Here is a 21,479-nt window from a genome sequence, read left to right as displayed (position 1 = left end):
TGTTTGCTGGCATGCTGGTTTTCATTGCTATCATGAATGTGAGGGTGTTGATTTTCAAGGGTACCATGAAACTGGGGGTGGGGAAGGGAATATGGCAAGTGAAATCACCAGGAATCTTGCTGTACTTCCCAGGATTGAGTCTTTCTCTTTCTTTGTTTTTCTGATTGTTGTAATCCTTTGGTTAATTTCCAGAGTTCTGAGAAAGTTGATTTTGACAATATTTTCAGTTTTCTAGTCGTTTTTGTGTAGTAATGTATTTTCAGAGGTCCTTACTCTACCATTCTGGAAGTGTCTCATACTGACTACCCACCATTGCCCAGACCCAGAGAACCCCATTGGACCTTGGCTAATTCTGAGACTCTTCTGTGGTTTCAGGCACATTTTAGAGTAGACACTGGTGGTGGTTAAATTTGCAACATTCCTGGCCTCCAAAAGTCCTCATCAAAATGGACCCAAACTGTCAGATTTGACTCCATGATTTACTGAAAGCTACTCTGGACAGACAAGGGATGTCCTGTAACATCCACTGTTAAGACAAATACCATAGACCAGGTGAAGCAACAATATAGAAATGACAAAAGTAAACCTGATAAACAGGACGCGCATTTCTTTCTAGGAAGTTAACCTGGAGAAACATCTATGCTGAAGCCTACAGGCCCAACATGGCAAATACATTGATGACTCACATTTTCTGCTAGAGATTGTTTTTGATTAGTTAGCAAATAGAATTCTCATGATTTTACATTCTCATATTTTACATATACTGCTCAAAGTTTACTATAAAATTTGCCTCTTCCAGCTGATTTCACATACCGAGTAGAGGATATAACCACATTCCATTATTATAAGGTGTTTGTTTATAGTATTGCTAACAAAGACAAGGACTCTTGAAGTCCTTTTCTGAAGTATTCTTACAAATGCTTATTACATTTCTGTATCTTCCCTAAAGGAATCACTTAGGTTGGATCATACTGGCATAAAAGAACAGTATGACTACTCTCTTTCAGAAGCCTGTTCCAGCACATAGACACACACGTACACATACTTTCCCCAGAAAGACAATAGGCCTTCTGGTCTAGAGAAACTGGTTTCAGTTCCTAGAATGAGGGACAGAGGTTTCCCATGGGGGATAATAGACCCATTATTTATCATTTTGTCTTCCTGAAAGCCTCTAGCTGGGTGGATGGTCCCATCCCTACTTGTGACACATTATAGTCATAGAGGATAGCAACTGTTATACCTGCCTCCTATTTGATGTCTTGGTTAATCTTTTTAGTGCTGCTAAGGTACAAGTGTGTGTATGTGTGTGTGTATGTGCTGGAACGGGCTTCTGAAAGAGAGTAGTCATGCTGTTCTTTTATGCCAGTATGATCCAACCTACAAGCTCTACCTCCTTTTTTTTTTTTTTTTATTACATTGCTTAAAATCCGGGCTCGCTCATCATGCTGCCCATTATTCTCATGCTGGTGAGTGATGAAGTGATGACCAATTAATAGGGGATGGGCAGAGGGTATTTTTGAATGCCATCTTTCAGTGCTATACAACTACAGAACTGTAATAGGTGTTGGTAAATTTATTTGGAGGCGTTTTTTTTTTTTTTTTTTTTCCAGTTGGGAACTAAGGTCTGTGTGTTTCTCAACCAAGAGTGGTCAACCTTCCAATCCATTCTTGGGCTGTGTTTTGGGAGATGGGGCAAACCTGGAAGGAACAAGTGGCTACACAATAGTGGCAGACACTGAATGTGTCTCGGTTGGATCTCTTTTCTGTTTATGTCTCTTTCTCCAGTGGCAACTGTCATTGGTTCTAAAATTCCTTTGCCCTCGTAGTTGCAACCATTTGAGTTTGGGACTAAAATAAGGCAAGACAAAAAATGGCCTCATCACACAATCTTGGGGGATTCTCACGACATCTGACAGCACACGTGGTACTGGAATATGGATGCTGCCAACGTGCTGAGCAAAATGGACATCCTGAGTATTGTAGAAGAAGAATTGCACCCCTTAGCCCACTGCCACACTTCACAATCGTGTCTCACTTTCAACACCTGCCTTGCTCCGGAACAATCTGCACTGGAAGAGGAAGTAGGATAAGCTTACTTGGAGAGATGGGAGGGATAACCTGGCTTTAGCAACTTTCACAATAACAAACGTCTGTCACTGAGGTCTTTGTCAGTCACCTTCTGGTTCTGTGCTCTCAGTGTCCTGTGCCATTGTATGTGACATCCTGGCACTTGTGTCTCTTCTCCGGCAAGTGGAAAGGTGAGGGCAAATCCTTCCAAGGCTAAAGGGACCACAGGCTGACACGAGGTGGTTGTGATGAATAGGGAAACGGAGGAAGGTACAGGAGTTGCTAACAGTGCTCCCTCCTGAGCCTTCAAGAACAAAGCTTCGCAAGCTGCTCTCCTAGGACCGCACCGATCATATGCTCCCTCCCATCCTGTGGGGACTCTTGGTGAAGTGGCAATGGACAGGCGATGGGAAGGATGGGAGAGTGTGCATAAGGACAGAGGTGGCAGGAGGTGAAGCTGGTTGGGTAGGCACAGGACAGATCACACGGGTGCTTCTAACAGTGCCTGCCACCTACCACATAAAAGATCCCCAACAAATACATTCTGGTTTAAAACCTTGATCCCCAAATACCAAAGCATTGTAAGACAAGCAGGACAGTGTTTTTCTGTAATGGACTGTAAAGAGAAGATGAGTAAGTAAAAAGAGATTGAGAAGTGTGTTCTAAGAACACGAGACAAAAGGAACAACAGCTGTACATGGCAGGAATATTCACCGCCCCAGAGGAGTGGGTTTTCTTAGTTGAATGGCCACTTCTCTTTGGCACTCCTCATTTCCCCCTAGACCCACCTGGTATGTTCCCTGTGGCTTTGCAATAATAGACGTTCCATCCCCAAAGGTGGTACAGCAGCTACTGTCCTCGCAGTTGGTGATGATAGTGGCATAGTGTGAGTTTTCTATCCGCATGCACTTCACCTGCCTGGTGACAGTTTGAGGACTTTCAGCTGCAAGCAAATGCAAGGGAAGCAGATCTGACAAGATGCACACATTGGGAAACACGCCTGCCTGCTGAGTTTGCTCCTGTCTCCTGGCCACCTGGACTAGAAGTTGAGACCAAGTGCTGAGAACTCACTCCACAGGGCTGGTGTGTGGCCTACTCACTGTCAATGCAGAGTAATTCTTCCGGAATAACTCTTCCTACTTAATTTAGTGTGCTGTTTTGTTCTCGCTACTGTTTTTATTTTGAGAGATTGAAAACACCCAGAAGAGCGTAACAAATAATTTAACTATTCATGCACTCACCAATCAAAATTTACACTTGTTAATAGTTTACCATATCTGTTTCAACATTCTTCATATGTATATAAGAGAAAAATTACAGGTAAGTTGAAGTTCACTTTTCTCCTTATCTCTGGGTTTATTCCCTTCTCTTGAAGTCAACTTTTATCTTTTCTATAAATATATGAATCAAAATAATGTATCGTCTTCTGTGCGCTTTAAATATGCATACATTACATATTACTGTATGTATCATTCTATACCTACTTTTTTCTACTTGACATCGCTTTGAGACCTTTAGCTATCTTGATATATAGGTGTGTAGGTATATGTGTGTATGTGTGAACTTCATTCCTTTTAACTACTACATAGTATTCTTTTGTAAGAATATACTGCATTGTATGTTTCTATTCCGCTGTTGATGGACATCGATTTCCCAGCATTTTGATATCATACTTGGTGTTGCAAGTAGCACCCTGAACCTGTTTCCTTGTGCAAACAGGTAAAAGTGTTGTTGAGAGTGTCTTTCTACATATACCCAGAAGTGGAGTTAGTGCATCATAGGATATGCACATTTTAAACTTATATTTTTAAATTGCCCTCTCCAGTGGCTCTTTTAATTCTCCCTCTAACCAGTGGGATACGAAGGTTGGTCTTTTCCCACTTGCTTGCCAGTTTTGTTGCACTTAATTTGGCAAGGAAGCATTTAATGCATTAAACAAATAAAATCTGGAATTAGAGAAAGGGGAGTCAGGGAATAATTTGTCTTTAAAAATCTTGTTTAAATTTAGGTTAGGGAAGGCATTATGCTTTTAGAGTCTCTGCCCGGGTTCCTGTTAATTAGCACCTGCAGCTTGTTCTTCTCTCACGCCGTCTCTCTGACAATGAGAGGCATGTTCCGAATTGAAAGAGGACCTTACTGAGGTCACCTATATGCAAATCAGGTTCCATAAGTATCAACGGAAACAGGTCTGAGAGCTAATGTCCCAGGCAATGAAGTCATGATCATTAACTTTTAGTTGCCACCAATCCAGACTATATTTTAGCAGTGAAAATGGAAAAAGGTACTATTACTACCCATCTAGATAGTAATATATAGCCAACTGGACAGCCAGCTGGAGCTTTTATCACTCCCACATCTGTGGAGGATAAAAAAAAAAAAAAGAGTAACAAAAGGGCCATAGAGGCCCTGCTCTAGACTGCACGCGTATTCTTTGGTTGAGAGAGTTCTTCAAAAAATTATTTTTCTTATGTGTGGGTTAAAAAAAGCAGTGAGGTTTCTACTCATCTTATTCTAAAGACACAAATAATGTCACATGCTTGAAAAATAAAACTTACTTATTTTGTGATCATCTGGAGGAGTAATATGATCTTCATAAACTTGATAAAAGGTTGTGATTCTGGTACCATCGGCATGATCCACTATCCGAGTACCATCTTTTCTTTCCACAATGACCACTCCGTCTTCTCGAGTTGTCATGACCTGAACATACAAAGGCAGAGCACTATCATTTGGTCAGGTGGTTCATCCCAAGTGCGTTTATTTTTATACCTCATTGAATACCATCAAAATCCTGGTTATCCATTTATAAGCTAAAGTTTGATCTCCTCTACTTGGTCAAAGTTTTGCAACAATCCGGGGAGGCAGGCCGTGCTATCCCTATTTTGTAGATGAGGGAATGTAGGTTTAGAGAAGTTAAGAAATTTGCTCAAGTTCACTCAGCAAGCGCCAGGGCTGGTGTTCGACTAAGGCTGTTTGACTTGGAAATCGATGCTCCTCCCATCATTGTGTATTTGTGAGAAACAAAGTTAACATCAGGACTGGCCTGGCTCTGGTCTGTCTGGGAAAATGACCCCAGGTCCTGCCCCCTTGAAAATTACAGGTATAAGGTGAACATGGTCGGTGGAGGCTGCATTGCTTGCCGTGCCATCTCAGTCTAATGTCGTCAGAACAGAACATGAAGATCGGTGGGGAACAGAGGCTGTGGCTTCTCTGTGTTTCAAGCCGATCCACGCACTCACAGGCTCTTGTCTGTGGCTGCCAGTCATGTCCCATGTGGGCTGGAGGGGTAAAGGAAGCTGTGCCTGTGGCTTGTTGCTGGGCCCCCCAGTTGGACGAGGGCACCCCACCCATCATGCTGCATTTGCTGCCTTGTGTCCTTCCCTAAAGCGGAGCAAGTACAGGTGCAGACTAAAGCCTGGATGTGCTGTTAGTTTGGTTGTTAATTTTAACTTGAAATGTCTTCTATTCCGGTGGAGAGGGTTACTGTGGAAGATGGATGGAAGGTCTGAGAAGGAAAATAGCTGTTATCATCCAAGGCAGGAAGCCGAAGGGTGGTAACCTGGTCAGCCCCGTATGTCCCAGGTCTGTTCCGACATGGAGTGCCGGCCATGTGCTGTGAACTGTGACAGATGCTGCGGGTACGATATTGGATGAGACTAAAGTTTAAGTCCCTATCCTCCAGGAGTTACAGACCAGAAGAAAGACGGTCATCAAGGAAGACCTCGAAGGAGCCCGTGGAGGGATCACTTGGTCAGTGTCTATAGTGAGACTTCTGATGTGGTTTGGCTTCCCCTCTGAGGAAGCAAGGCCAGAGCTTGGTTTGGGTGTGATGATGCAGGGGAGCAGCACGGGGGATTCAAAGGACCCCAAGAAGCAGAGAGGAGAAGGGTGGGAGGTGAGGCTAGAAGATGAAGGACCAAATTAGAGAGAGCTTTAAACTGTGATTAAGGACTTCAGCCTTTATCCTGCAGGACTAAAGAGTAGCAGTCACAGAAAAAAAAATTCGCACTCCGAAAGAATGATCAGGCCCTTACATACAGTAGCTCAATGGTTGACCAGTGAAGCTCTACACCCCCAGTTGTGTGTGTGTGTGTGTGTGTGTGTGTGTGTGTGTGTATGTGTAGTTGTGGCAGATATGGAGATGCTTGGCCTGTATCTCTCTTCAACAGAGGACTTGCTCCCCAACTGTGGGGCGGGGGGCTATGAGCAAATAGCTTCCGGCTCTCAGCTCTTTCCGTGTCTGCCCCAGGTGCAGAGAGATGCTTTGCCTGACTCACAGCTTTCCAGGGTAACTGCGTCCAGTGACTGAGTGAGGCAGGGGCATACCAGTCTGCTTCCTGCTACCAGACTTGGGACACAGAGCATACTGGCTCCTGAGCCCCTGCCAGTTGGTTAAGGCTTTGTCGGGTCTTTGCCACAGCTCAGGTTCTCCCTCTGCCCATTTATGCTTCCTTCCCCCCTTCCTTGCCCGGATGGTGTCCAACTGGCAATAACAGTATTGCAAATTATATCATTGAGTATTTTCTAACTTGTACTGTCCTAACTGTAAGGGACACAGTATTTCACTGAAGAGTCCAGATGGATGTGACAGCAGGTTTGTTAGCTGTGTTTTGATTCAAGTATCTGTGGCTGTTGGAAGCAGGTGATAATTGCCTTCTTATCTCTTTATAGTAGGCAGAAATCACTATATATGAGAGAAATGCATGCTGTCATTATTTTAGGTTCTTATCATTGGAGCTCTCAGCCAATGTGTTTAATGAGAAATACTGCTGAAGAATATAGTGGTTGAAGTCAGAATGGCTAAAAGTAACAAGTCAGGAAACGACAGATGTTGGCAAGGATGCGGAGAAAGGGGAACCCTCCTACACTGTTTGTGGGAATGCAAGCTGGTGCAGCCACTCTGGGAAACAGTATGGAGATTCCTCAAAAAGTTGAAAATAGAGCTACCCTTTGACCCAGCAATTGCACTATTGGGTATTTACCCCAAAGATACAAATGTAGCAATCTGAAGGGGCACATGCACCCTGATGTTTATAGCAGCAATGTCCACAATAGCCAAACTATGGGAAGAGCCCAGATGTCCATCGACAGATGAATGGATAAAGAAGATGTGGTATATATATATACAATGGAATATTATGCAGCCATCAAAAAATGAAATCTTGCCACTTGCAACAACATGGATGGAACTAGAGGGTATTATGTTAAGTGAAATAAGTCAGTCGGAGAAAGACAAGTATCATATGATCTCACTGATATGAAGAATTTGAGAAACAAGACAGAGGATCATAAGGGAAGAGAGGAAAAATGAAACAAGATGAAACCAGAGAGAGAGACAAATCATAAGACTCTGAATCTCAGGAAACAAACTGAGGGTTGCTGGAGGGGAGGGGGTGAGAGGGTTGGGGTGGCTGGGTGATGGACATTGGGGAAGGTATGTGCTATGGTGAGCGCTGTGAATTGTGTAAGACTGATGAATCACAGATCTGTACCCCTGAAGCAAGTAACACGTATGTTAATTTAAAAAAAAAAAAGAGTATCGTGGTCAAGAGCCTGAGCTCTGGAGTAAAGCTGCCTGAGTTCAAATCCTAACTTCACGGATGGCTGGGCGACTTAGGCAAGTGGCTTAACTTCTCTGTGCTCTAGTTCTCTCATCTGCAAAATGAAGGCAACACTAGTATCTTCTTCAGGGAGGTAATGTGGATTAAGCGGGATAACGTTGGCAAAGTGATTAACATTTAGTCAGTCATCAAGTCAGCAGGGTTAATACTAGCTCTTTAGCTAGTAGAGATATTTACATACTATTATTTAGAATTATTTAAACATTACATAACACCACATACCACTGACACTTTCTGGTCATCATATGGTGGGAAAATTATTATTCTCAGTGGTGGGAAGAATACAGTAGCAAGACTATTTACTGAACACCTGATAGTGTTGGATCTGGCCTCAACCTTATCAACTGTTTCAGGTAATGACTATTATCTCCATTCTGTAAATAAGAAAAACTGGATTAGAAGCTTATCCAAAGTCACACAACCAGTAGGAGTGTGGCTGGGGTTCAAAACCAGGTCTGTGTCACCATGAGGGCAGTGCCCACACCTCTAATTTAGTGGTACTTCATGTCAGGTGTCATGAAAAAACATCCATTTTCAATTTTGTTTCATACAACCGTGTGATTTCTTGGCCCTTATTTCCCTGGTGGCTAAGCACACGGGATCTGGAATGCAACCTTGAGGTTCTGACTCTGCTACTTGCTCTGCGCTTTGGGGAAAGTTATTTAACCTTTCTGTTTTTGCCTCATCTGTAAAATGGAAACAACACAAATCTGTTGTGAGAATAAAAGGAGAAGAGAGCTTGGCAAATAGCGAGCGCTCAGTCAGTATTATTATTACTGTTGTTTTTATTAATCTGTTAGGTGTCTGATGTTCAACGAATGCTTGAATCCAGGCTCTTGGACATCAGTTCATGCTTCCATAAAATGGTGATAGGTGATAATTAGGGAAATTGAGAGTTACTAAGAAATATTAATCGCATTTGCATATTATGCTAAATAATCTACATCAGGGGCTGAATGAAAGGGAGTTATTTGAAGTGACCAGAAAACCTTCCTGAGATGATATGTACTTTTAGTCTCACAAAAAATACAACTAGCAGACAAGGTAAGAGATTACAAAACTATTTCAGAAGTAGACTAAAGAAGAAAGGAAAACACGTTTGGTTAGATAATGTAATTCATCTCGATAGTGAGCAGTCATTTTGCTTTGGACCAGCAGCACATGGTTATAAACAAGGGTAGGAAGTCCCAAACCCAGATATAAGGCAACTATCCATCATGTCACGGGTACTGCAAAGGGTACTGCAAAGCTCCACATGAGATGTCGGAGGACTAGCTGAGGAATGGAAAGAGCTCAGTTTTCAGTCACCAATAACTGCTTCTAATTGGGATCCAGCACTTCCTGAATGTGTACTCTTGACTGCATTACTTAACTTGCTGAGGCCCAATTTCCTCACCAGTGTAATATAATATTCATTGGTGCGGAGACTGAATGAGATAATGTACACAAAACCCCAACCCCCACGGGGTGCCTGGTGGCTCAGTTGTTAGGCATCTGTCTTCGGCTCAGGTCATGATACCAGGGTCCTGGGGCCGGGCTCCCTGCTCGGAGGGAGGACTGCTTCTCCCTCTCCCCCTCCTCCTGCTTGTGTTCCTGCTCTCGCTATCTCTCTTTCTGTCAAATAAATAAAATCTTTAAAAAAAAAAAACAACAACCCCCTAACTGAAGGCCTGCCCCATAGAAGGTACTATTGTTCATCCCAGGGGTTTGATTTCACATCATAAGCCAAACCATTCTTTTCTTTTCTTTCTTTTTTTTGAAGATTTTATTTCTTTATTTATTTAAGAGAGAGAGGGCACACAAGTAAGGGGAGGGGCAGAGGGAGAGAGAGAATCTCAAGTAGACTCTGCATAAGTGCAGAGCTGGACGTGGGGCTCAATCTCACGACTCTGAGATTGTGACTTGAGCCAAAACCAAGAGTTGGACATTTAACTGACTGCACCATCGAGGTGACCCCAAACCATTATTTTCTATACCACTCATTTGTCACTTATTCTTAGGCTACAAATCTTTTGTCCAGTTGCTCTGTAATGTTACCAAATTCTTGAATTATTTAATGTGAGCATCTCCTTAAATACACTATACATTCTTTGAAGTCATGGATCATGAATAAATTTCTAGCCCTCATTTCAGTTGCACACAAAGAAATAGGAACAAAGTGTAGCCCCTCAGTTTCTAGAAGATAAGACATATACACAAATATATTCAAGATAAAGAAATATATGACACAATCTTATATGTATTAGATGTGATATAGATATTCATGATCTGTTTCTCATTTCAAAAATTAGTATTTCATGGTACATTTTTCTAATCAAACAAACCACACAAAGGTTTTGTGTTTGCAAAGATGGATCCATCTGTTCATCCATCCACCCACTATTTACCAAGTAGTTACAGAAAATTAATTATTTGTCAGGTGCTCTTCTAATGTGTTGTTTCAGAACTCTAATGATTTATAAAAATTTTGCATTATACAATAGTTTGCCATACCGTTCCATTGACAGGATCTGTGGCCTTAAAGGATAATAATGGGGTCATGTCTGTTATTCTTTCTAATCCTTTGGTGCCAATCCGATTTCCTTCAGGTGTGGTTGTAAACCAGGTGCCTACATGAACCTCCACAGGAGTTACTCTTTGAACTGTCTCTGGGTGAGGTTCATGGCTTTCATTCTTATGTGCAATTGATGACTGATTTTTGTGACTTTTTCCTGCAGAAGTTCAAGTAAAATCAAACACAATATAATTATAATATCAATTATGTAGATTATTCATTAAGTTTTAACACACTGTAAGCTACCTCAGACACTGTGGCATAGAAATTCTAAGTTGTATTCATCAATTATATTATTTCTCAAGTGGGAAAAATATCTATTCTGGTCAATTTCTGTATAATTTTGGGTATTGCCTATAGCTCCCTGGATTCCAGATTTGGGGTTTTGTACCCTAGTTTTTAAAGCTTACCTTTGCTCCGTACCTCAGATTCCTTCTTTTGACTTACTGAACTCTAGCATTTTCCCAGATTTTTAACTCTTCATTCCCCTGATTTTGTCATTTTGTTAGTCTTAGATAGGAGAAAGCTTTCTTTAGCTCTGGATCTGGAGAACTTTACCAACCAGGCATATATCTTTGGCCTTTCACCAGGGGAGAGGATTTGTACAATTCAACTACTACATGGATAATCAAATGATTCCTCCTCCCAACCCACCCCCCCAACACCATCTATTTCGTAAGGAATACAGAACTGAAAAAACCTTATGGAACTCTGTGAATAATACCTCAATCCCTCTATCATGGATAGATTTGCTCCATTTGTATAAATAATGATGAGTGATCTCTAGATGAGATTGGCCAGTGTTATCAAACCTCAATGATGAGGTAAACGCAGACCCAGAAGCAAATTACAAGCAAAGGTAGTGACGGATTGTTAACTCTAGGAAGATTCCTCAGATTCAGAGTATGAAATGTGCATCAGAGATGGATCTTGGCCTAAGATGCAGATTTAACTAATGGGAAGAGCCCAATAAGACATATGCAAGAAGCTAAGCTTTACCTTTGCCCAAATTTAATTTGGACTTATTTCTATTTCCAGAGCATTAAAAGAGAACTGATAGACCTAAGGAAATTATTTAGAATGACTCTCAGAGAGTCAAAGTAATAGAAATAATAAAAGAGAGGTAAAATTCTCTAATATATGCAGAAAATGGAACATAAACATTTAAAGAAGTAATTATTGAGAATTTTCCAGAACAAATGAAAGATACTAATCCATAGATTCAATAATCCCAATTTATTCTCACTTGGATAAATAAAAAGAAATCCACACCTAGCTAAATTGTATTGAAATTATAATAAGAAAAATACAGTATTTTCAAGGCAGTTAGATTATCTTCATGGCAACAACAATTAGACTGAGAGCCAACTTTTCGACAGCAACACTGGAAGCACGAAGAATCTAAGGAATTTTTGTCAATATGCTGGAGAGGAAACACCTATTAATCCAGAATTCTGTACCTAGTGAAATTATCATCCAAGGGTGGGGACAACATAAAGACATTTTCAGAAAATATCTGTTATATAATAAATGGATTAGAAGCTCTGGTTAAAAGGCAAAAATTATCAAATTGAATTTTTAAAATATTCACCTATAAGTTGCTTACACGAGATACATTTAAACATAAACCCCTGAAAGTAAAATAAAGTATGAAAAAGTTATAATGCAAAGGGATTAAATAATAGCTGGTGTGGCTATAATAATATAAGCAAAATAGACATAAGGGCAAAAAAAAAAAATACTAGAACAAAAAGCCACCGCCTACTGATAAGTTAAATTTACCATAAAGATATCTAAATTTGTAAGTTAATAAAATCACATCCTCAAAGTTTATAAAGAAAAATCTTACAGAACTATTAAAAAGACAATAATTTCAGAAATAAAGATTAAATTATAAGGAGTATAGCACTGGACAGACTATTTTACCCTTATTTAAACATACTTCTGGGCGCCTGGGTGGCTCAGTTGGTTAAGCGACTGCCTTCGGCTCAGGTCATGAACCTGGAGTCCCGGGATCGAGTCCCACATCGGGCTCCCTGCTCAGCAGGGAGTCTGCTTCTCTCTCTGACCCTCTTCCCTCTCGTGCTCTCTATTTCTCATTCTCTCTCTCTCAAATAAATAAATAAAATCTTTAAAAAAAATAAACATACTTCTGCTACATCAAAAACTAATGATGTACTGTATGGTGACTAACATAACAGAATGAAAAAATAAAAAAAATAAAATACTATTTTCACTCTCAAAAAAATAAAAAATAAAAGCAAATATTAGTATTATTATTATTACTAAAAAAATAAACATACTTCTGCTGAATAAACTGATACAGTAGATTAAAAATATCAGTGAAGTTATACAATAGGGATTGGCAAATTTTGACCTGTAGAGCAAATATGGCTTGCTGTCTGTTGTTGTAGTCTGTGAAGTAATGCTTCTTTTGACATTTCTATATAATTAAAAAATCAAAAGAATAATATTTTGTGATACATGAAAATTATATGAAATTCAAATTTTAGTGTCCATAAATAAGTTTTATTTAAACCCAATACACCATGCTCACTTAATTATGTATGGCTATTTTCATGCTACAATGGCAGAGGTGAGTAGTTGTGACCGGGACAATATGGCTCATAAAGTCTAAATAAACACTGGGTGTTATACACAACTAATGAATCATTGAATACTGCATCAAAAACTAATGATGTACTAGTAATATGTTGGCTAATTGAATATAATAAAAAAAAATTTACTATCTTGCCCTTTGCAGAGAAGTTTGCTGAACTTGAAAATAGATTGGATAACACAGCTAACAGTTTTGATCTAACTGTTATAAAGAGAACACTATACTCAATAACTGCAGGATACATGCCCTTTTCAATCATACACAGACTTTTTTAAACACTTGCCCATATTTGGGGCTATACATCATGTTTCAATGAATTTCAAAAAATTAGTTAAAAATCGATTATTAAAAAATCCTAGAAACACTTCATAGTTTTGCAAATATAGAAACATGTTTAAATAACTTGTAGGTCAAAAAGGAAGTCATTATGGAAATTAGAAAATATTTAGAGGTAAAAAAATAATGAAAATACTAAATAGCATGTCTTGTGAGATGGGAGAAGCACTTCTGGAACGGCAAGAAAGGACCTTCAAAAGGCCATTCTTCCAACAAAACAGTGAGAACACTGGAAAAAAAAAATCAAAATCAACTCTATGGGGTGCCTGGGTGGCTCAGTCGTTAAGCGTCTGCCTTCGGCACAGGTCATGATCCCAGGGTCCTGGGATGGAGCCTCGCATCGGACTCCCTGCTGGGTGGGAAGCCTGCTTCTCCCTCTCCCACTCCCTCTGCTTGTTTCCTCTCTTGCTGTGTGTCTCTCTGTTAAATAAATAAACAAACAAACAAACAAACAAACAAATAAATAAATCTTAAAAAAAAAAACTCTTTCAGAACTCTGGAAATAAACCAAAGAATTGCAATAATCAGCTGAATCTCAGGAAGAACCACTGCTTTGTGGTGTTACAACTTGCCCATCTCCAGCTGTGCAGGAGCCTTGAAAAACAGTAGCCTTGGAATCGTAGCAGCTGTGAAAACCAACAGTGTAGCAGCTGCTGGAGGGGGCCAATAGGCCTGGAATTTTCCCTAAAAACCCCATTCGCAGAGACTCATCATTGTTTGTTCTGAAAATTCCCTGAAAATCCCCACTCTCACCTGAGTCAGAATTCACTCACTATAGGGGGACGGAGCAAGATGGCGGAGGAGTAGGAGACCTGGATTTCGTCTGGTCTCAGGAATTCAGCTGGATAGGGATCAAACCATTCTGAACACCTACGAACTCAAACAGGAGACCGAAGAAGAGAGTAGCAACAACTCTGAACAGAGAAGCGACCCCTTACTGGAAGGTAGGACGTGCGGAGAAGTGAATCCGAGGCGATATTCGGGAGGATAGACGGCGGGGGAGGGGGCCTCCGCCGGCCGCTTCTGGCAAGTGCTAGAGCCGCGGAGCACAAAATTGGGACTTTTAGAAGTCTGCTCCGCTGAGGGACGTCGCTCCAGTCCTAAGCGGGGGGTGGAACCCTCGTGGGACAGTGTGGTCTCAGGACCCTCGGGGTCACAGAAAGACCGGGGGTGCCTGAGTGCGCCAGAGCTCCCAGGTATCGGAGCTGGGAAGCCGGCTGCAGAGACGGAGCTGAGGCGCGGGCTCTCAGCTTGGGGTTGCCATAAACTGTGATCTGCGGCCCAGTCGGGCCACTGCGCCTCCAGCAGGGACCCAACAAGTGGCAGAGCTGGGGAGACTCCCCTTCCTCCCCTGGGAGGAGCGGCGCAGGAACGCACCGCAGGGATCTGCTGGGTTTGGAGACTCCACACGGGGTCGGGTGCCAGAGATAGAAACGCTCGGTCACAGGCCGGGTGAGCATGGAGTGCGGCCGGAGACCAGGGAGACGGGAGTGACTGACTGTTTTTATCTGGCGGCGCACTGAGGAGCAGGACCCCGAGTTCTCGGCTCCTCCGGGTGGAGATTGGGAGGCCACCATTTTCGCCCTGGTCCTCCAAAGCTGTGCCGAGAGCTTGCAGGGAACAAAAGCTCCTGAGAGCAAACCTAAGCAGATTGCTTAGCCCGGACCGACAAGGGCGGGGCAATTCAGCCTCCGCAAAGACATTTGGGAACCACGGCAACAGGCCCCTCCCCCAGAAGATCAGCAAGAACAGCCAGCAAGCCAAGACCAAGTTTACCGATCAAGGAGAGAGAACAGGAGAACTCCAGTCCTAGGGGAATACTGCACATAGAATTCATGGTTTTTTTTACCATGATTCATTAGTTTTTCAAAGTTAATTTTTTAACTGTTTTTTTTTTTAATTTTTCTTTTTCCCTTTTTCAACCAACATCTTATCAATCCCTTTTTTTAAAAAAAACCATTTTTTATTTTTCATTTTTAGAGTCATATTTTATCCCTTCATAGTAGTTACCCCTATTTTTGGCATATATATATAAGTTGTTCTCTCTTTAAAATTTTGAGATACAGTTTCTTCTAACAAATCAAAATATACCCTAAATCACAATGTATGGCTTTGTTCTAGTCTCCTGCCTGATCACATTCCCTCCCTTTTTTTATCTTTTTTTTTTAAATCTTCTTCTTTCTTTTTTCAAACAACTTCTTATCTTATCAATTCCTTTTATAAAATCTTTTATAATTTTCATTTTTACAGTCATCTTCCATCCCTTCATTGTATCGACCCTTATTTTGTACATATATAAGTCTTTCTTCCTTTAAAATCTGAGGAGGCACTTTTTTCTAACAGACCAAAATACACCCAAAATCTAATGTGTGGCACTGATCTATGCACTAGCCTGATCATATTTGATCATATTCTGTTTTTTTTTTGTATTGTTCTGTTTTTATTTTTATCTTTTTCTTTTTGTTTTTTTTTTCTTTCTTTTCTCTTTTTTTCTTTCTGTCCCTTTCTTTTCCCCAGGTTTCAGGTCTTTTCTGATTTGTATAGAGTATATTTGCTGGGGACGTTGTTAACCTGTTAGCATTTTGTTCTCTCATTCATCTGTTCTTCTCTGGACAAAATGACAAGATGAAAAAAATCACCTCAGCAAAAAGACCAAGAGGTACTACCGTCAGCCAGGGACCTACTCAATACGGACATTAGTACGATGTCGGACCTAGAGTTCAGAATCATGACTTTAAAGATACTAGCTGGGCTTGAAAAAAGCTGGAAGTTATTAGAGAAACCCTTTCTGGAGAAATAAAAGAACTAAAATCTAACCAAGTTGAAATCAAAAAGGCTATTAATGAGGTGCAATCAAAAATGGGGGCACTAACTGCTAGGATAAATGAGGCAGGAGAGAGAATCAGTGATATAGAAGACCAAATGATGGAAAATAAAGAGGCTGAGAAAAAGAGAGAAACAACTACAGGATCACGAGGGCAGAATTCGAGACATAAGTGGTACGATAAGACGAAACATTAGAATAATTGGGATCCCAGAAGAAGAAGATATAGAGAGAGGGGCAGAAGGTATATTGGAGCAAATAATAGCAGAGAACTTCCCTAATGTGGGGAAGGAAACAGGCATCAAAATCCAGGAGGCACAGAGAACCCCTCTCAAAATCAGTAAAAATAGGTCAACGCCCCGACATCTATAATAATAAAACTTACGAGTCTCAGAGACAAAGAGAAAATCCTGAAAGCAGCTCAGGAGAAGAGATATATAACCTACAATGGTAGAAATATTAGATTGGCAACTGACTTATCCATAGAGACCTGGCAGGCCAGAAAGGACTGGCATGATATCTTCAGAGCACTAAATGAGAAAAATATACAGCCAAGAATACTATATCCAGCTAGGCTCTCATTGAAAATTGAAGGAGTGATAAAAAGCTTCCAGGACAAACAAAAACTAAAGGAATTTGCAAACACGAAACCAGCCCTCCAAGAAATATTGAAAGGGGTCCTCTAAGCAAAGAGAGAGCCTAAAAGCAGCATAGATCAGAAAGGAACACAGACAATATACAGTAACAGTCACCTTACCGGCCATACAATGGCACTGAATTCATACCTCAATAATTACCCTGAATGTAAATGGGCTCAATGCCCCAATCAAAAGACACAGGCTGTCAGATTGGATTAAAAAACAAGACCCATCAATATGCTGTCTGCAAGAGACTCATTTTAGACCCAAAGACACCCCCAGATTGAAAGTGAGGGGGTGGAAAACCATTGACCATGCTAATGGACACCAAAAGAAAGCTGGGGTGGCAATCCTTATATCAGACAAACTAGATTTTAAAACAAAGACTGTAATAAGAGATGAGGAAGGACACTATATCCTACTTAAAGGGTCTATCCAACAAGAAGATCTAACAATTGTAAATATCTATGCCCCGAACATGGGAGCAGCCAATTATATAAGGCAATTAATAACAAAAGCAAAGAAACACATTGACAACAATACAATAATAGTGGGGGACTTTAACACCCCCCTGACTGAAATGGACAGATCATCTAAGCAAAAGATCAACAAGGAAATAAAGACTTTAAATGACACACTGGACCAAATGGACTTCACAGACATATTCAGAACATTCCATCCCAAAGCAACGGAATACACATTCTTCTCTAGTGCCCATGGAACATTCTCCAGAATTGATCACATCCTAGGTCACAAACCAGGTCTCAACCGGTACCAAGAGATTGGGATGATTCCCTGCATATTTTCAGACCACAATGTTTTGAAACTAGAACTCAATCACAAGAGGAAAGTTGGAAAGAACTCAAATACATGGAGGCTAAAGAGCATCCTACTAAGAATGAATGGGTCAACCAGGATATTAAAGAGGAATTACAAAAATTCATGGAAACCAATGAAAATGAAAACACAACTGTCCAAAATCTTTGGGATACAGCAAAGGCAGTCCTGAGAGGAAAGTATAGAGCAATACAAGCCTTTCTCAAGAAACAAGAAAGGTCTCAAATACACAACCTAACCCTACACCTAAAGGAGCTGGAGAAAGAACAGCAAATAAAGCCTAAACCCAGCAGGAGAAGAGAAATAATAAAGATCAGAGCAGAAATCAATGAACTAGAAACCAAGAGAAGAGTAGAACAGATCAACGAAACTAGGAGCTGGTTCTTTGAAAGAATTAACAAGATTGATAAACCCCTGGCCAGACTGATCAAAAAGAAAAGAGAAATGACCCAAATCAACAAAATCATGAATGAAAGAGGAGAGATCACAACCAACACCAAAGAAATACAAACAATTATAAGAACATATTATGAGCAACTCTATGCCAGCAAATTAGATAACCTGGAAGAAATGGATGCATTCCTAGAGATGTATCAACTACCAAAACTGAACCAGGAAGAAATAGAAAACCTGAACAGACCTATAACCACTAAGGAAATTGAAGCAGTCATCCAAAATCTCCCAACAAACAAAAGCCCAGGGCCAGATGGCTTCCCAGGGGAATTCTATCAGACACTTAAAGAAAAATTAATACCTATTCTCCTGAAACTGTTCCAAAAAATAGAAATGGAAGGAAAACTTCCAAACTCATTTTATGAGGCCACCATTACCTTGATCCCAAAACCAAAGACCCCATCAAAAAGGAGAATTACAGACCAATATCCTTGATGAACATGGATGCAAAAATTCTCACCAAAATACTAGCCAATAGGATCCAACAGTACATTAAAAGGATTATTCCCCATGACCAAGTGGGATTTATCCCTGGGCTGCAAGGCTGGTTCAACATCCACAAATCAATCAACATGATACAATACATTAACAAAAGAAAGAACAAGAATCCTATGATCCTCTCAAGAGATGCAGAAAAAGCATTTGACAAAGTACAGCATCCTTTCTTGATCAAAACTCTTCAGAGTATAGGGATAGAGGGTACATACCTCAATATCATAAAAGACATCTATGAAAAACCTACAGCGAATATCATTCTCAATGGGGAAAACCTGAGAGCTTTTCCCCTAAGGTCAGGAACGCGGTAGGGATGTCCACTCTCACCACTGCTATTCAACATAGTATCAGAAGTCCTCGCCACAGCAATCAGACAACAAAAAGAAATCAAAGGCATCCAAATCGGCAAAGAGGAAGTCAAACTCTCACTCTTTGCAGATGATATGATACTTTATGTGGGAAATCCAAAAGACTCCACCCCAAAACTGCTAGAACTCATACAGGAATTCAGTCAAGTAGCAGGATATAAAATCAATACACAGAACTCAGTGGCATTCCTATACACCAACAACAAGACAGAAGAGAGACAAATCAAGGAGTCGATCCCATTTACAATTGCACCCAAAACCATAAGATACCTAGGAATAAATTTCACGAAAGAGGCAAAGGATATGTATTCAGAAAACTATAAAATACTCATGAAAGAAATTGAAGAAGACACAAAGAAATGGAAAAACGTTCCATGCTCATGGATTGGAAGAACAAACATTGTGAAGATGTCAATGCTACCTGGAGCAATCTACACATTCAATGCAATCCCCATCAAAATACCATCCATTTTTTTCAAAGAAATGGAACAAATAATCCTAAAATTTGTATGGAACCAGAGGAGAACCCGAATAGCCAGAGGAATATTGAAAAAGAAAAGCAAAGCTGGCGGCATCACAATCCCGGACTTCCAGCTCTATTACAAAGCTGTCATCATCAAGACAGTATGGTACTGGCACAAACACAGACACATAGATCAATGGAACAGAATCGAGAGCCCAGAAATGGACCCTCAACTCTATGGTCATCTCATCTTTGACAAAGCAGGAAAGAATGTCCAATGGAAAAAAGTCAGTCTCTTCAACAAATGGTGTTGGGAAAATTGGACAGCCACATGCAGAAGAATGAACCTGGATCATTTCCTTATACCACACACAAAAATAGACTCCAAATGGTTGAAAGACCTAAACGTGAGACAGGAGTCCATCAAAATCCTAAAGGAGAACACAGGCAGCAACCTCTTCCTAGAAACATCGCCAAAGGCACGGGAAGCAAGGGCAAAAATGAACTACTGGGATTTCATCAAGATAAAAAGCTTTTGCACAGCAAAAGAAACAATCCAAAAACCAAAAGACAGCCCACAGAATGGGAGAAAATATTTGCTAATGCCATATCAGATAAAGGGCTAGTATCCAAAATCTATAAAGAACTTATCAAACTCAACACCCAAAGATCAAATAATCAAATCAAGAAATGGGCAGAAGACATGAACAGACATTTTTCCAAAGAAGATATCCAAATGGCCAACAGACACATGAAAAAGTGCTCAACATCGCTCGGCATCGGGGAAATCCAAATCAAAACTTCAATGAGATACCACCTCACACCAGTCAGAATGGCTAAAATGAACAAGTCAGGAAACGACAGATGTTGGTGGGGATGCGGAGAAAGGGGAATCCTCCTATACTGTTGGTGGGAATGCAAGCTGGTGCAACCACTCTGGAAAACAGTATGGAGGTTCCTCAAACAGTTGAAAACAGAGTTACCATACGATCCAGCAATTGCACTACTGGGTATTTACCACAAAGATACAAATGTAGGGATCCGAAGGTGTACGTGCACCCCAATGTTTATAGCAGCAATGTCCACAATAGCCAAACTGTGGAAAGAGCCAAGAAGTCCATCAACAGATGAATGGATAAAGAAGAGGTGGTATATATACACAATGGAATATTATGCAGCCATCAAAAGGAATGAGATCTTGCCATTTGCATCCACGTGGATGGAACTGGAGGGTGTTACGCTGAGTGAAATAAGTCAATCAGAGAAAGACATGTATCATATGACCTCACTGATATGAGGAATTCTTAATCTCAGGAAACAAACCGAGTGTTGCTGGAGTGGTGGGGGTGGAAGGGATGGGGTGGCTGGGTGATAGACATTGGGTAGGGTATGTGCTATGGTGAGCGCTGTGAATTGTGCAAGACTGTTGAATCACAGATGTGTACTTCTGAAACAAATCATGCAACATATGTTAAGAAAAAAGAAAAAGAAGAAGATAGCAGGAGGGGAAGAATAAAGGGGAGTAAGTCAGAGGGGGAGATGAACCATGAGAGACGATGGACTCTGAAAAACAAACTGAGGGTTCTAGAGGGGTGGGGGGTGGGGGGATGGTTTAGCCTGGTGATGGGTATTAACGAGGGCACACTCTGCGTGGAGCACTGGGTGTTATGCACAAACAATGAATCATGGAACACTACATCAAAAACTAATGGTGTAATGTATGGTGATTAACATAACAATAAAAAAATAAAAAAAATTCACTCACTGTAAACAGCCTTATGTTGGGGCCCTTGTTGAAAAAATCGGTGGCCATTATTCATCATCTGGCTGTCTCAGGCAGCAATAATAGTTGGGGCAAACAAGAGGCTGACCTAAAAACTTAAAAGGAAAAGCTGGAGAATGAGATGACTGTAGGGACTTTGAAAAACTCTGACATTTTCCTGTGGCCAGATGCATGTGTAGGAATGTACTCATGTCCAGGAAAGACCTGAGAAACACTGAATCTCTCACCTCTGGCTGACCTTGAGGCTAAGGCTAGGGTCTAAACTGTGAGAGTGATGAAGGAATGCCCCAAGAAGCTCACAAATCCCCTTGGCAAAGGCTGGCAGACTTCTTGGCTTGAGGCATGTAAGTAAATCCCCACCTAATCACTAGCTGATCGCTAAGCTAACACAGCAGAGACTTTAGTAGCCACACAGGACAA

At 40.8% G+C, this 21,479-nt stretch overlaps 1 protein-coding gene across 1 annotated transcript in view; it reads right to left on the bottom strand.

Annotated features, from left to right (window-relative positions):
* Positions 1–21,479, bottom strand: part of SPAG17 (sperm associated antigen 17) — a 237,994-nt gene that overhangs the window by 60,652 nt on the left and 155,863 nt on the right. Inside the window, exons 29-31 of the mRNA XM_025872536.2 lie at positions 10,182–10,399; positions 4,623–4,767; positions 2,856–3,010 (exon numbers count right to left, since the gene is read on the bottom strand). Coding sequence (XP_025728321.1) covers positions 2,856–3,010; positions 4,623–4,767; positions 10,182–10,399 — 518 coding nt within the window. The remainder of the gene's footprint in view (positions 1–2,855; positions 3,011–4,622; positions 4,768–10,181; positions 10,400–21,479) is intronic.

This window comes from Callorhinus ursinus, unplaced genomic scaffold (genome assembly GCF_003265705.2).
Source record: "Callorhinus ursinus isolate GAN/ISIS: 27379988/994484 unplaced genomic scaffold, GSC_fseal_2.0 scaffold9, whole genome shotgun sequence".
Lineage (NCBI taxonomy): Eukaryota > Metazoa > Chordata > Mammalia > Carnivora > Otariidae > Callorhinus > Callorhinus ursinus.
Note: the sequence above shows the minus strand (reverse complement) of the source record. Positions and strands in the feature narration are given on the sequence as shown.